General features: G+C 31.7%; 1 protein-coding gene across 1 annotated transcript in view; it reads right to left on the bottom strand.

Annotated features, from left to right (window-relative positions):
• The window catches only part of LOC129968206 (retinal-binding protein-like), a 56184-nt gene that overhangs the window by 7917 nt on the left and 31444 nt on the right, over positions 1-16823 (bottom strand). The window contains exons 4-9 of the mRNA XM_056082058.1: positions 16720-16763; positions 10859-10921; positions 10620-10713; positions 6713-6807; positions 5138-5210; positions 1349-1429 (exon numbers count right to left, since the gene is read on the bottom strand). Coding sequence (XP_055938033.1) covers positions 1349-1429; positions 5138-5210; positions 6713-6807; positions 10620-10713; positions 10859-10921; positions 16720-16763 — 450 coding nt within the window. The remainder of the gene's footprint in view (positions 1-1348; positions 1430-5137; positions 5211-6712; positions 6808-10619; positions 10714-10858; positions 10922-16719; positions 16764-16823) is intronic.

Consider the following 16823-nt stretch of genomic DNA (forward strand, 5'->3'; position numbering starts at 1 on the left):
CAGCAAAATTCACTCTGCTTTTAAAAAATTTATTTGAAATAAGAAAAAAAACTTCGAAAAAAATTTTTTTTTCATTTCTAGTTTAGTCTATTCCCATGTTGGATTCAATTATTTATTCTCATTTAAACATTCTCACCATATTACTTCCTAAACAATGAGACGTTTAATATTCAATAAAAGTATTTTATACGTTCTAAGATTGAAAATGACCTTGAAATATAAAATTTCCAAAACTGCTTAAATTATCAATTAAAAATAGATAAATAAATGCTGCCATTTAATTCCATTTTAAAACTATATAGCAGATATTTATAATTATATCTAGAATTCTGAACTTGTTCTTTTTAAATTATAGTGGCCTTCAACATTGGAACAATCTACTGAAATACTGGTACGGTAAAAGAGAGGTAAAAATGACTGGGAATTTTGTGTTTTTCGTAATTTTGTGTTTCGTATATATATATATATATATATATATATATATATATATATATACACACTCATGTCCAAAATTAAGGTCACAAACATAAAATCTGCGAAAAATGAAAAACTATTCACTGTGTTGCCACAGTGAATAGTTCACTGTGGCAACACAGTGAACTATTCACAGTTCACTGCTGCCAGTGAAATTTGAAACAGAGGTACACTATAATGGAAGAAAGAAGATAAACACATAACAAAATGGAAAAGATTTTAATTGGGAATTAAGAAACAGGATATATCAAAAAGTGTTACATTATGAATCAGAGATAAAACATTTATCTCGTGAAAAGCTTGTCTAATATGAAATGTGACCACCGTACACTGCTATACTGGCATCACAACGAGCTTTCATACTGTTTATGAGGGTGTTGATAAAGGCTTGGAGCAACAAAGCCCATTCTTCCAAAAAGGCGGCTTTTAACTCTTGGAGGGTATTAGTAGGGGGGTTACGCTGTGCAATGGCTCTTCCGAGACCATCCCAAACACATGAATATACATTTTAAACCTCACCTTACATTTTGGTATACCATGCACACGGAAAGTATTGGTGTGAGAAATAGTTAATTAGTGTCCTTGAATAGAATAAAAAATTTTAGACTGCAAGAGAAAATTGTTCTGCTTGTTGATTGAGTGACAATACAGAAATAAATTCGCCAATCAAATGGAATTCATTCGTGTGATGAATAATCACCTGACAAACATATAGCAAAAAAAAAAGCGATCAAATATATTATAATAACAATAATAATTTTATCGCACATTTTGTAAGTGTTTTGAATTATAAAGATTGTCTATAAAATAAATTCTAAAATAAAGGTACTAAAAATGCTTAATAATACAATAAATGGTAAAAAAGATGGCTCACCGTTGATTATTATCTCAGTTCTGAGAACTTCAGGATAATTGTCGGTAAACACTTTTAAAAGACATAGTAAAAACTGCAAAGCTGAAAAATACGAATAGGAAGATATATAGAATATTTTGACAATTAATGAATAAACTAAAATGCCGGCAATGTGCAGTTTTGTTTTCATAATTGATTTTATATAGTCCTACAACAAGAAATTATGAAATATAGAAATGAACAAATAACATTATGGCAGTTTTAGTTGACAAATGTCGCAGAGCATATCATGATGCATCTAGCTGTATGTAATTTTACATTCAACAACAACTTTTTTAAAAAAGGGGAAGCACTTCATAAATAAGAATTAAAAGGTCACCCCCCCCTAGTAAGGAAATTCTTCCTTTTTGGGAGACAATTTTATTATGGCTGTATTACCCCTATTACAAAAAATATAGGTTATATTACAGAAAATATAAATTATATTACAGTAAAAATATATTTCTGATAACAAGGCAGACCTCCAATGGAATGCAATGGTACTTATTCCGGTGATGGTGATTTGTAATGCTGTGATAATAACCAGTATCAGTGTTATTATAGCAGCATTTCCGTTCTTTAATTCCGCTATAGATAGTGCGTAGTGCAATTATTTTTAATTACACTGCGCAACAATACCACATTCTTTTTCCTTCTCCCAATGGTTGGTTGGCTGGATTAAGTTTAATGGCTCCAGAACCGAAAATGCCCATTTGCGCGAAACATATGATTTAAAATGAAACCCTTGAGGGAGTTAACAACTTAATTAGATTATGGCTTTATTACTGATTATAGTACCAGTGTTATTATCAGGATCACAGTACCAGTGTTATTATCAGGATCACAGTACCAGTGTTATTATCAGGATCACAGTACCAGTGTTATTATCACCAGTGATACCAACATTTAGGACAGGGAGACGTAGGACGTGCAGATGAGATTATTTTGTATAATACAAAGCTATAATAACACACTCTTTTTCCTTCGCCCGATAATTGGTTGATTGGTATAAATTTAATAGCGTCAAAGTAAAAAATGGCCATGATGTGCCAAAAATATGATTTCAATTGAAACCACGTAAAGGAGTTAACTTATTTACATTTTGCATTTATAAATGACCACGGTACCAGTGCTATCATCAGAAGAGAAACCACCATTTAGGATAGGGATACTTAAGATTTGCAGGTGAAATTATTTTTTTATTACACTCTTTTTAGTTTTCCCAATGTTTGGTTGGAGGATTTAGGTTTAATGACACCAGAATCACGTAAGGTAATTAACAACTTAATTAGATTAAGCAATTCAGTAAAATAAATTTTCTTCAAAACAAAGATTATTTTGAATTAACTTGGTATCTAAGTTTAGCAAAGAAATTATAAATATTAAATAAAACATATAAACAAGAGAAATGTTAACAAAACATATAATACATAAATAAAACGTTGTAAGCTGTCATGACTTTCAACACGGTGCTTCTTGATAATCACAACAACTGTACCACTGGGGTTACCGATGTACCGACCAGAAGGACGCCTATTATCTGCCCTCATTGGAACTCTAACTAGTTTCTCAATTTTAGCATCACCCGAAACAAAATTAAACCGACAATGATGTGTAATACAACGCACACACTCTTGAATCTATCAGCAACAATGTAGTAAAAAAAACTGGTAGTTACCTATTTAATTTAGTCTGATATTATTACATATGGAAGTCGTTGTTTTCAGTGTTTCACTATTTTGAACTTACGCTGTATATAAAATTATACCAGAGGAAGTATTCATGCCAAAACTGTCTCACAACTTTCCAAATATACAGAACATAAAATAGCTCCGAAACATTATTCTTTGGTTCCGAATAGTATCCGAAAATCGAATTTGTATTTTAGACATGTTTTTCTCAGCCATTTGAAACAAAAATTTGACACAAATCCCATACCAAACTTGTTATACTGAAATAATTCCATTTTTTTAAGTTATAGAATTTACATCTTTTTAAAAATACAGACCGATAGACAATAAACCTCCTGTTGGAGTTGGCTCAAAATTCAATAGGTGTCTAGATTATTTCTCTAAATCTCTTGGTTTTGTAATTATAGTATTAACATTTATTCGAAGAACCAGACAGACAGACTTTCTATGAGCAGAATTTGCTCAAAATTTGATAGAAATTTACAAATTCGGTGTAAAGATCGATTGCCGTATTTCATCCTTCCACCTTAAACGTAATTTATTTATCTTCTCCCATACAGACGGACATTTTCCAAAAATATTATTTTCGAACTCAGGTAGGTCTAAACCATGGAAATTTGTTAAAATCTTTCTATTTTCTATTGTTTATCATTACTATATTTTATCTATACTACGTAAAAAGAAAAAAAAATACAAGAGTAGAGGACAAAAAGAGTTTATTAAAAAGAGTTATGTGTAAACATGATTACTTTTCAACATTATCATGAAGAATGGGGCATTTATAATATTCATTGACCAGGTTTCCGATCATCTCTCTACAGAATGTTGTTCCCTAAGATCTAAAGCTAACCTTATCTTTCCTTTGTATCTTCTCATTAAAATGAAATTTGGGCTGAACAGTTAGCTTCTCATTATTATGAAAGTTTGGGCGTCCTAGTTATCTTTCCTTATTATGAAATTCCCCCCACCCAGTTCGCTTCTCATTATTATGAAAGTTTCGGAGTCCCATTTAGCTTCTCATTAATATGACAGTTTAGGCCGCCCAGGTAGCTATCCTTCTTATGAAAGTTCCCCACTCCAGTTAGTCCTCATTATTATGAAAATTTCAGCCTCCCAGTTAGCTTTCCTTATTATGAAAGTGTGGGCCTCATAGTTAGCTTTCCATATTATGAATTTTAAGCCTCCCAGTTAACTTATCATTACTTTAAATTTTAAGCCTCCAATTAACTTTTCATTACTTTGAATTTTCAGCCTCCCATTTAACTTCTCATTACTTTGAATTTTAAGCCTCTCAGTTAACTTCTCATTGCTTTGAGTTTTAAGCCTCCCAATTAACTTCTCCTTACTTTGAATTTTAAGCCCCCCAGTTAATTTCTCGTTACATTGAATTTTAAGCCTCCCAGTTAACTTCTCATTACTTTGAATTTTAAACCTCCTAGTTACCTTATGATTAATATGAAAATTTGGGTCTCCTAATCAGTTCTCCCAATCTCTTCTCTGTATACGTTATCAATGAAAAGGGAAGGACAAGATAGAAAAAAACTGCAAATAAGAGATGAAAATCATTCGCTTTTAAGCTACGTTTTCAATGCAGTTGTAGGGGAGGAAGTGAGTCTGCCACAACAAAAGATCTTGTTGAATGAATTCAATAAATTAATCAATTGGTTCGAAAAAAATAGAGGATAGTGAAATCTAAAATAATGGAATGATCGTCTAGCAAGCCGGAATTGTGTCTTCGCTAAGTAAATGTTTAAGTGCTCCAGTTCCGTATTCTTTGTTTCAGAAAATTCCAAGATCTAGCTAGGTGATCAAAGCTTCCAGAGTATTGAAGGAATATATCAAGCGAATGTTAAACTACATTTGATATCAGCGGCGGCACCGGGATGACATTTGACAAATGCCTGAATCCTCGCATAGAATATATCGTAAATGTAGCCATCTTTGCAAATAACTATTAGTAATTAGTTCATTTTGTTCCCTTCTCTTGTTTTCGTATGGTCCACTGGAATTTGAAAAAAAAACATCCTTTTTAAATACATAGCTAAATCTCTTACAAAATTTCTTAAAAGACAAAACTTACTTTTAATACTAATGGCATTTGCATACGTTAAGTTTTCGAAATCATCAATTCCCGTGTATAAAGGTTTTCCAAAGGATACAAAATAAATATATAGACAATTATATGGACATTAATACAATTTTAATTGTCCCTCTTAGCTCTTATTATTATGGTAATAATGAACAGAACATTGATATAAAAATCGTTTCACGCCTCATAAAAATTTTCTTATTTTATTTTATATTCTATATGTATTATCCAAATGCAAAATTATTTTTTATATTTATATAAGCACTGATGTAATCCCTGCATATAATCTAATAATTTGTAAAAATTATAACACCCACTAGCTTTGTTGAATAGCAGAACTATTGAATTGATATATACACAATCTACCAAAAACTAATTGGACATCTGTGATAAGAGATAAACGAAATTTATTCCTATTCATTAGTTGGTAGAGATTTCAGCTGAGGCAAAACGAGCAATCCTGCACCAACTTAACGGTGTCGTTCAATGATTTTTTTTTTTTTGGTGGTAACGGGTACCTGGCGCTTTCCATATGAAAGTCCGGCTAGAATCAGACTGCAAGCTAAACTTGGACTCGTTGGAAAACATCACACAAGCCCACTGTTGCGGTGTCCACAATGCATGATTTCTACTCCAGGCGAACCTCAGGCGACAGTCAGATGCAATAAATGGAACATATCTGACAACAAAAATCATCCAAATGCGTCCGTTGTGTCATAACTATGTGGTTATTTCACTGAAAGGCTTGCGAACAATTTTACTTTTTTGCTTGTATCCCTTATACATCATTATTTTACACTGTCGATATCCTGACGTACTATCGGTGTCATCTGGAGACTTCCTGCAAATTGCATATGATTTTTGAAGATGTGTGTAGTCATTTTACGGGTTATATATGTATTTTAGAGTTCGATTTCCGCGTGACTCTGAATTATCCTTAATTTATGGACATTAATGTATTTGAATGATGGACAGATGGATGATTTACCCCATCATTTTCTGTGTAGGCTTTCCGCTTTCTTCAGTATCAAAAGTAGAGTATTTGGCCGACTTTCAATGGTGTATTGTTGAATTCTGGATAAAATTTGATTGTACCAAGGATTTACCATCCTATATTTCGAACACTTATCTTTGTCATTGGGGAATTATTTCACTCAAATGTTGGGACCAACATTTGACTAAAAAAGCTCAATGTACAGCGCTGGCTTAAAAGGCATCCTTAAAGCTTCGGAAAAACAACCATTTTTTTTTTTTTAATATCCTTACTAATATCGTAGATTATTGCAAAAGTTCGACAACACAGTAAAAATATTGAAAGCAAATAAGATTAGTTTTCTGAGTTTTATTTTGAAACATTTACAGTTATCGTCTATTACAATCTTTGTATAATAATCTACAGAAACTGCACGTTTCTTTATTTATCTTTCCTTTTTGCGTAGATCGAAGCTTTAAATGAAGCTGTTTTGTTTGCTTTTATTTACAAATTTTTATCAATTATGCATTTTTTTCATATACCATCACATGTAGCTAAAGTATGAAAATAAAAAAATATAAAAAATACGCTACATTTCCACCTCGCTTGATCACTCTTTGTGTGTCTTGTTCTATAACATAAGCGCAAAACTTCGCCCACTCTGCTTTCGTTGCCACACTCCAAAGACCTAAAAATCATTTCACATATTTTAAAGGGGACATCAAAAAATTAAATTTCAAAATAACATGTTAAATTTAAAAGCTGGGAGTTCATTAATTGTAAATTGCAAAAAGGATTTTTAGATTTTCATACAATTCAAATTCAATTTTTGTTCAATTTTTGCACTACCAATAGGACATATTTTGGTTCAATTCAGTTTTAACTGCAACCAAAAAGCGTCAAGAAAAAATTTCGCTAAATTATAAAAATATACTCAATTGCATAAATATATATGCTATATAGTCTGACGATTAAAATCGCCAAATTGGCGAAATTTTATCTTGACGATTTGTGGTCACCGTTACAACCGACAAGTACCCAAATTTTAAAAAAAAGTAATTGTAAAAAGTGTAATCCCAACATGAAAAGAATAATATTGCTCAGTTAGTTTGATTGTCGAGGAGAAATTCTTGAAGATGGCTCTGGCAGACGCTGAATGAATTATGGAGAAGCGATCCTTTGTCTTGACAATGATTTGACAACATTTGCGAGAAAAATGAAAAATTAGAATATTCGAAAATTTTGGCGATAGCTCCATTCTAACTCGAGTTCTATCGTTTATCCTAGAACATTCAGTGCCCTAATGTGAGAGCTATTAGACCAAAATCACACAGATGAGAGACTTGTTGAGTTGAACTCAAATGAGTAGTTGAGGGAAATTTCTTTCTGAAATAGTATATTCATGCGTGTTTTCTCCAAGAGTTTTGTCCTGCTGCAGATGTTTATTGCTGATTTTCTGTTTTTGTGTTAAAGTTTACTGCATGTGTTATGTGCGCTTCGATTGCATTTTATTACCTTTATTACATACTTTTGTGTCGAAAAGAACACCATTATCTCTTACTGAGCGTCTCAGACATTTCACCTCACACCTACCTCAAAAAATTGATTTTTCCCGTACAAATGTTTTTTTTTTCTGTTTTTTTTTACATGCCGACATCCTATTTGTTTCTCAGTCAATTATATTTTGAAGGAAATTTGCTATTTTAAAGTTATAATTAACTGCAATTATCTGGAAATTTTGGAAATTTTTCTATGTACTTTTTGGATAAAAACTACTTTTGTCCTTGAATTAAAGTCGTTTTTTTTAGCTTTTGGAAATACTTTTGATCGATTTAGTTTGTTAAGTTTAGCACCTTATCTAGAAGATACAGGAGGGCTTTTGATACAAAATTTTAAATCAAGGTGCTCAAAATTGTGAGGACTAATGATTTCCCAAAAGATATTTAATCGTTAGGCCCCCTAAAAACTAATTAGTCCAACGAAGTTTTCCAGAGTGTATTTTTTTGCCCAAAATGAAATCATTTCAGTGTTGCTGTCTTTTATACTAGTACCCGAAATTCTTTTCTCCCCCTTATCTCTCAGAGATAGTAATAGCTCTTGTTCTCCGTATAAAAATCTGTAAGTTTTCAACAGGTCCCAATTAGTTGAAGTTTTTTTTTTTTTTTTTTTTTTTTGTAAACAGCATTTACAATGATTTTATGTCAATATTGCGTTGCTCAGTTTTTGCCTACTGTAGAAAGTCACGCCTAATCAGAAGATCACGTTATCAAGAGGGGACGATGGTATGTAATTTTCCTGTCAAGGCAAGTATCTGCCATTGTCAGATAAAGCTGTTCGGAACTGTTTAAATATTGGAAAAACAGAGAAAAAAATAAAACAGCGTTGAAAAAAGGATTCGGCACATTACTTGGGATGGTTCCAAACAACGATAAAGGGGTCTTTTTGTCTCCTTTTTCTCAAAACACGTTTTTTTTTTTTTGTTTTTTGTTTTTTTTTTTTTTTTTTCAAAATTAGATACGCAAAGAACGCATCCCATTTATTAAAGACTAATGAAATTTTTTTCAAATCAAAATGTAATAATAACAAACTTATTTTTATGTTTTTTGAGAAATAACGTTAGATTTCAGATTTTAAGATTTTCTAGTCACACGGCATTCACTTGTTTTTGCACTTTTAGCATATTAAATAAAGATAAGTTCATTATAATTATGGTATTTATGCTCATATTTTATGCCAATTTTTTAGTAATTTTACTCAGAATTATTTTTTCTGAGCATACCGATTTTTGGTTATACACTTGAAAATTATCGCATTATAACGCATATTCGATTTGACATTGAGAAATAAATACTTTATCCCCTTACCTGCCGAGGATAACTTGCGAGATTCGGTCCCCAGTGCCAAGTATATATACGTATATAGTTGCGAGCGAGACGTATATATAAGCCAGAAACAGTTAACACATTGACTTAGGGAGACGTATATATACGTCCACGGCAGGCAAGAGATTGGGAAACATATATTTTCCTACTGCTTTATAATTAAAACAAAACATTCGTTCAATATATTTAAATTATCTATCTTACATCAAATTTACATGCAAAAAATCCTCTTTATTTCCAATTTACTTTATTTGACAATTTTCGTTGTCAGGAACGTTCCAGTTCCCTTCAAAAAAGTACAAAGCGAAAAAATACGTTAAAATGCGTTTTAAATAGGAAAGATCATAGAGAAAAAGGAAAATTCGTCTGTTTTTTGAGATTCAGAGTAACAACGGAAATACAGTTATGAATATTACTTCCCTGAGCAGTTATTGTTAGATTAAAGAAGAGAAGTTTACCAAACTTTTTAATGGAAGTTCAATGATTGCCACATCAATGTCTTCCATACTTACCGATAAAACAGATGACCATTTATTGATTTGGAGAAATAATAATTTTGAAGGTTCTGGAAAATACAAGAATTGCGACAGTATCTCTATTACAAGCCTAATTTTGCAGAATATTCTAGAATATTCGGTGCCATGTCAGAAACCCTATGTTATCGCCAGAGTCTAGAGAGGGACAGTCGAAATTAATTCTCTCTTAGTTGGTTACAGAGATATATCTTTCGTTGCACTGTATTGTTGTGTTCTGTTTGCTTGTGCTATGTGTTTCTGCTAAGTTCTGTGCGTTTTGTTTGCTTCTAATATGTTTCATTATTTTTACTTCGGCTTTTTTGTGGTATAAAGATCAATATTCAATATCGAATGCGTTGGATTGCTTTCATTGTAGCTATACTAAACAATTTCTTTAACAATAACGTTTCAGCCAATTTTTAACTTTTGACTTTAAAACTAAAAAGACACTTTCAGGTGAATTATTCAATACTTTTGGGGAAAAATTAATACCGAACTAAGCAAATCCGAAAAACTAATCTTATTTTTTTCATTCTCTTTTGGGAAATAATCTTGAAATTTTTTACCATAACAACAAACACTGAATTAAACTTCACTTCGTACTGAATAGAGAGGTATTTTACGTCTAACCGTAAGAATGAATTTAAATCTGGTGTTTTTGAGTGTTTCTATTTCACCAGAAATGTGACATAAAAAGATTATTTCTTTAATCATTGGAGAAGTGACAAGTTATACAATTTACTATTTCAGATTTCATGATTGAATCATATTCTTTCTTTTTCTGATCTACTAATTCTGAGAATATTCTAGCAAAGATATGTTATTCTTGCACATCCCAAACAATACCAGAGCTATATCAAATCTATGAAATTAGGCACCGGACGAAGCCCAATAATAACAATGGATTGTCAATCGGATCCTGCCTGGAGAGGCCCAGACAAATAAGAATGTGATCATAGTTCCAAGGTGCCCTCTAAGAAAACGAGTACAAGTAATCTGAGTATTCTGAGAGCCTCCTGGACGACTACTCTTATACCAGTTATGTACTGGTGGAACAAACCAATCCAACCAGTACAAAAGAACGAATAGGAACAAAGATATACCTTTCACATCTGCCCGACCACAATCATGTAGTCTTACGATACATCCAAATTTGTCAAAACAAATGAAGCTTGTTGGGGCATATTTCGCAAGAACCTTAAAAAAAAGATATAATCGATTATTCATTAACAGGAAATAAAACTATAAATATATATATATAGTTTGAAACTGAATAGCAATAAACCTGCACTTACAAAAGATGAAATTTTCAATTTATTCTAAGATTCACGTTTTTGCTTACCTCTGGTGGCTCGTAGTCTGTTAATATAGTGTCTATTCCCATTTCTTTCCTCCATGCGATGTTCTGAAAATAATTTATGATATTTGTAAAAAGAAATATATCGAAAGAAACAATCGAATTAATTACTGAATCTTTTATCAGCAAATATGGTAAGATCATGAGTAATATGCTGATCTTAATATTACTGCATTTCTGCTTCTAAATAGAATTAGGATCAGTTAGAATTTATAAATATGTTAAAATTGATATTATTATGTATATTTTCAACTTTTTTAATTAATTAATCATTGAACTTTTCAAACAGAATATTGCTTATTTATCACTTGGAAGAACAGTCAAGTAATTATGATAGGGAATATTTCTTTAATTTAATTAGATAAATTTTAGAATTATTTTTAAACTAATAACAAACAGTGCTAAAAGTATTTTAGAAAAAAAAACTGAGGTTATTAAAAAATTAGGAAAAGATACTGTTATCTAAGGACAGAAACGGCACAGAAATAACATTACAAACCTCAGAAAGGTAAATATTCTAATTTTAGAATAGAATTTGAATATATTTCTAAAATAATTCCTTTCGAAATTATTGAAAAAAAGTGCTAAATATTGGTTAATTTTTCATGGTCTGCTGTCGTCGAATATCTGTTTCTTTTACTTAAGAAATTTTTACTTTTCCTACCTTCGTGTAAGTTTGAGGGAATGAATAGCGCTCGCTTTCAGATATCGCTTAATCATTAGTTTAAAAATTATTAAAATCGTTTTTAAAGTTATGTATTAAAATAAAATTTTAAAAAATTTTAAATAGCATAATGGCATCAAGGGTTTTTTTTTTTTTTTTTTTTGTATAGCAAAGAATTACTTATAAATTTTCATAATTTCAAATTGTTTACATTACTTTTAACCTTTAACAACAGTTGAAGGAAAAATAGAGCAGAAATGAAATTTTCATCGTTGAAAGGACAACTTTTGAATTTTAAAACAAGACAAATCTATTTTTTAATATAATTACTTTCTAAGATACTGTGGAGGAAAAAGAATAATTTTGATTATTTTCTAATTCAATAAACACTTAAAAACATCTTTCTACTTTGAAAAGTTAACAGTTTTCTTTTTTTCTTAAATAATAAATGCGTCTAACTTGGCTGAATTTGCCAGAGTGCTTTAAGCCAGCGTTTCTCAACCTTTCAGTATTCGTGGCCCAGTTTTCAATCATAATTTTCATCGCGCCCCCCGCTTACAATAAAATATATACAACAATAATGTATATTGAGTATTTTGGATTCTGTTTTTAAATTATTTTTAACTAACTGCCAAAACAAGAGTAAAAGTGAGCCAACGTTGGCAAGAAACCATATCTTCCATTTTGGACAAGCGGGCGGTGAACAGATGAAGCGAATGAAAGCGGAGAAAATTGAAATATTATATTTGAAATGAAATCCAAACAAGGAGATAACGTAAAAGAATATGAAAGTAAATGAAAGTTAACCTAGACGTTGTGAGCTAAATTTAGAAATTGGGAATACATTTTTTCGAATAATAAAAGAAATAAAACAGAAGCATGACAAAACAAAAGTGAAAAAATAAGCAATATTTGTGGAAGGGAATCCACACGACCGATGCCGTCTCGAGCATGCACAGAGCAAATGCTTTCTCATAGGAAGAAGGAAAATGTTCGATAACGCAAGTTTCAATTCCAGCCAGTCTCATTCGAGTCGATCCTTTTATCGCTATCAAATCTATCGTGAATGTGTATATTATATATGTTTTCGTGTTAATTGCAATTCACCATATTAAATATTCACGGCAGCAGATTTATGCAGACTCATGAATAAATTTTTAAGTGGAAGTAAGCAAGCATCAGACAATAGTCAAGCATCAGTAAGTGCATAGAAGAGCGTGGTTCCGAAAATAAAATCAAGGTAATATTCTCAAGAATACTTAAATTTTGGGTTTACCAGTACTGAAGTAAATGAAGAAGAAAGGCCCCTGTGTATCATTTGCTCAAAAATGTTAGCCACACATAGCATGAAACCTAATAAACTTAAACGACATTTGGAAAAGCTTCATAGTGAATACGTCAACAAACCCAGAAAATTTTAGAATTAAAATTAAAATCATATAAAAAGCAAAAATCATTTTTTAAAGAAACTTTGTCTGTGAATAAAAAAGCTTTAATTGCATCTTACAAAGTTCATACAAAATATTGGTGAAGAGCTTATTTTGCCAGCAGCAATTGAGATTGTAGAAACTATGTTTGGAGATAATTTTTCAAAACAATTACAGTCCATACCTCTTTCAAATAATACTGTTGCTCGTCGAATTGGTGATATAGCTGACGATATACAGTGTCAGCATTTCTCGAAGTTGCGTGACAAATTGTTTTCAATACAACTTGACGAAGCAACAGATAGTAATAAAGAATGCTCATTTAATTCCTATGTTCGAATTTCTTATAATATGTAAGTAGTAGAAAAACTACTTTTCTGCAAACCAATAAAACTCAAAACATCAGCGTTCGCATTATTTGCTATTTTAAATGATTTTATGAACGAGGCAAACATAGAATGGAAAAATTGCGTCGGAATATGCACCGATGGTGCTCGTTCAATGTCCGGAAGATTCCAAGGTATACAAACGCTTGTAAAACAAAAAATCGCCTTAATGCACACATTGCATGATCCACAGAGAAGCTTTGGCTTCGAAAGAAATGAGTCCTGGTTTGAATATTGTGTTAACTACGGTTGTAACCGTAGTAAATTATATAAAAATGAGACCCCTGAGATCAAGAATCTTTCCAGCGCTTTGTAAAGACATGTGTTCAGTACATTCAGCGTTACTATTTTATTGCGAGGCAAGATGGTCATGACGTGGGAAATTTTTTCAACGTGTTTATGAATTCGTTAAAAGAAGAAATTGCCCTTTTCCTAGAAGAAGAAAACAGACAGGGGGCCGAGAATTTTCGCGATTGTTTATTTGTGATGAAATTAAGGTACTTGGTTGACATATTGGAGAAATTAATTATCTTCAACTCCAAGGTGCAAATACGCATATGTTGGATACGAGTGATAAAGTTAATGCTTTTTATAGAAAATTGAAATTGTGAAGCAGAAATTTAAAGCAAAAAATCTAACAATGTTTGCAAATGTGGATGATTGTACTAAAACTGATAAGGCTGAAGAAGAACATGTAAAAGTTGTTTTGTAACCATTGAAAGTCATTTAACCATGCTGACAAACTCAAGAAGTATTTTCATGCTGACGACAAACTGATAGCAAGTTACGAGTGGTTTAGGGACCCATTTCATAAGACTTCCAAAAGACTCTCAATTGATGAGGAAGAAAAATTCATAGAATTCACGAAAAGTGGCGAAACTAAAAGACAATTTAGTAATAAATCACTATTTGAATTTTGGGCAGGAGTAAGGATGATTTTTCTGCACTAAAAACAAGGACATTTCACATGCTATTACCATTTTCAACATCCTACCTTTGTGAAACTGGATTTTCTGCTGTGGCTTCTTTGAAGACAAAATATAGAAACAGAACTGAGAGTGGCTATTTCTAATATTAAGCCTTCCTTCGAAAAACTTTGCTCTGCAAGACAGGCCCAAGGAAGTCACTAATAATTATTAAATTTGCTTTTAATTTAGTATGTTTTGATTAAGTAAGTTATGATTTAGTAAGTTGTTTTACTTTAATAAGTTATTAAATACGTCGAAATGTATTTTGTTTTCTATGTGTATGTGTGCTTTCCTTTCAGTCAGTTAATCAATTTTTTAAATAATATTTTCTCTTCGATATTCTCGCGCCCCCCTTCTAGTGTGCTCGTGCCCCCCTAGGGGGGCGCGCCCCACAGGTTGAGAATCGTTGCATTACATAATTTGATTACCTCTTTTGTTAAGGAAAAATTTCACAAAATTTCGTAAATTTAATAATTATTAACTGTCCGGTGTTGTTGGTGTACGTTGAAACAGTGCAACTGACTCAATAACAAATAAAGAAGTTTATTAAAAACGAAGGCACGCATTTACAGACAATAAAACACAACCGAGCGTACATAAGAATAGCACAAATAATGAATCGATAGTAAAGAACTGTAACACTTCAAATTCATCAGGAGAACTCAGTAAGAACAGAGACTTCATACAACTATTTATATCTCTCAGACGTTTGATAATATTTCTTTTTCATTCTCTTTAGCTGAACTTGACTGCCGCCTCACTACTGACTCGACTATAGACTGGCTACTTAGCACATGACTCGATGCTGCTTCAGTACTTGTCCCGAACCACGATCCTATACTCAATTCCCTAACGAGTTGAACTCAAGTGATTTATCATTTGAAATTTCAAGTAGCTCACTCCAGCTCAGTTTGTCAATTTTTTATAGCTTTCTAAGCAAGACATACAAACTTCTAAAAGGATTGGCATATTGTTTGTCGAAATGATCCAAAATCACTTGAAATTTCTAGAATTTTCCATTTCCTGCCCAAATAGTAGACAAGTTTCTTGTTAGGGCCATGGGTCACCGATTCCTCAAATATTCAAAATCCATAAGAGCCGCCTTTAAAATTGTATTTCTTACAATGGAATTAGCTCTCTGCAGTCTGTTACATAAATACTCAACATTTCCCAACTGAGTTTTCAAAATTATTTTCTTATTCAAACAGAAATCTAATCACAAGTCGTTGTTACTCCAGAGATTATAATTCATTCCCAAATGTCATTTTCTCTATGGCTATTGACGCATGTTAAAGGAACGGAATCACCGAAATCGTATTAGAATTGGACGCAGTTAGTTGAGTCATCTATAGCAACAAATAACAGTTTTGCAAATTAATTTCATAGTGTTAAGAAAATTTAAATGTATTTCATTTATTGTTTACTCCCCGAATTCCTTGAAGTGATACGAGATAGTGTCGCAAGAAATTCCCCATACCGTCGATATGATAGACAAAAGGGGCATACAGATACTCTCACGCCAATTTTACGACGATCATTCTTACGGAATCCATTTCGACATTTATTCCATTTCACTTTCTCGTATAAGAAGAAATATAAAAAATAATAATTGTCAAAAAAACTCGAATTCGAAGTTTAAACGAATCTTCAATTTCAGACTCTGAGATACACTTTTAGAATTACAACTGGCAGTTTGTGAATATGATTACTTAAAAATGCTTTGGGATATATTGACGGAAATTGTTATATCGACCTAGCATAACATTTGTAGGTTTCTTTCAAATTTTGAACGTCATGGAATCTGAGACAATCTGTCTGGCAAGTGAACGCGATAAATGCAAAATGAAAAGAGGAAATTTAACATGTTCATTTATCAACCAAAGTGTAGATTCGTATTATTTGTATTACCCGTGATCCATCAAGAATTTTCTCATCTTCTGCACTTTTTCAAGCATTTATAAACATTCTTAACATAACATTCGTTCAATATATTTAAATTATCTATCTTACATCAAATTTACATGCAAATGCCACAATTTATAAACACTGATTTAAAGTTATGATATTTTGTATGTGATCTTGTGACTATAATTGTAGTTTTATGTCAGATTTTGATTCGAACCGGAATAAAAAAAAAGGGACCGAAAATATATATTTCTTTCTCTGGTACCTGTGTAATTTAATAATTGTCAATGATCGTACTTCAAGTTCTTTTAAAATGCCAGATTCTTGCCCCCTTTCTAGTGTGCTCGCGCCCCACAGGTTGAGAATCTCTGCTTTAAGCGGAGATATGGAGTATACACATACATAGATACGGAGCACAATGACCTTCATTTATCTTAAGATTAGGACGAACATTTGCATACTTTAAGTCGCTATACATAAAACAGATAATTCTCACTTTTCTCAGCATAGTCTCCGCTTCCGTTATATTAAAATCCCGGGCTGAAAAAAGAAAGTCGAATTTTCATTACAATTATGAGATTGCTTTTAAGTATGTGACTA

This window comes from Argiope bruennichi, chromosome 5 (genome assembly GCF_947563725.1).
Source record: "Argiope bruennichi chromosome 5, qqArgBrue1.1, whole genome shotgun sequence".
Taxonomy (NCBI): Eukaryota; Metazoa; Arthropoda; class Arachnida; order Araneae; family Araneidae; genus Argiope; species Argiope bruennichi.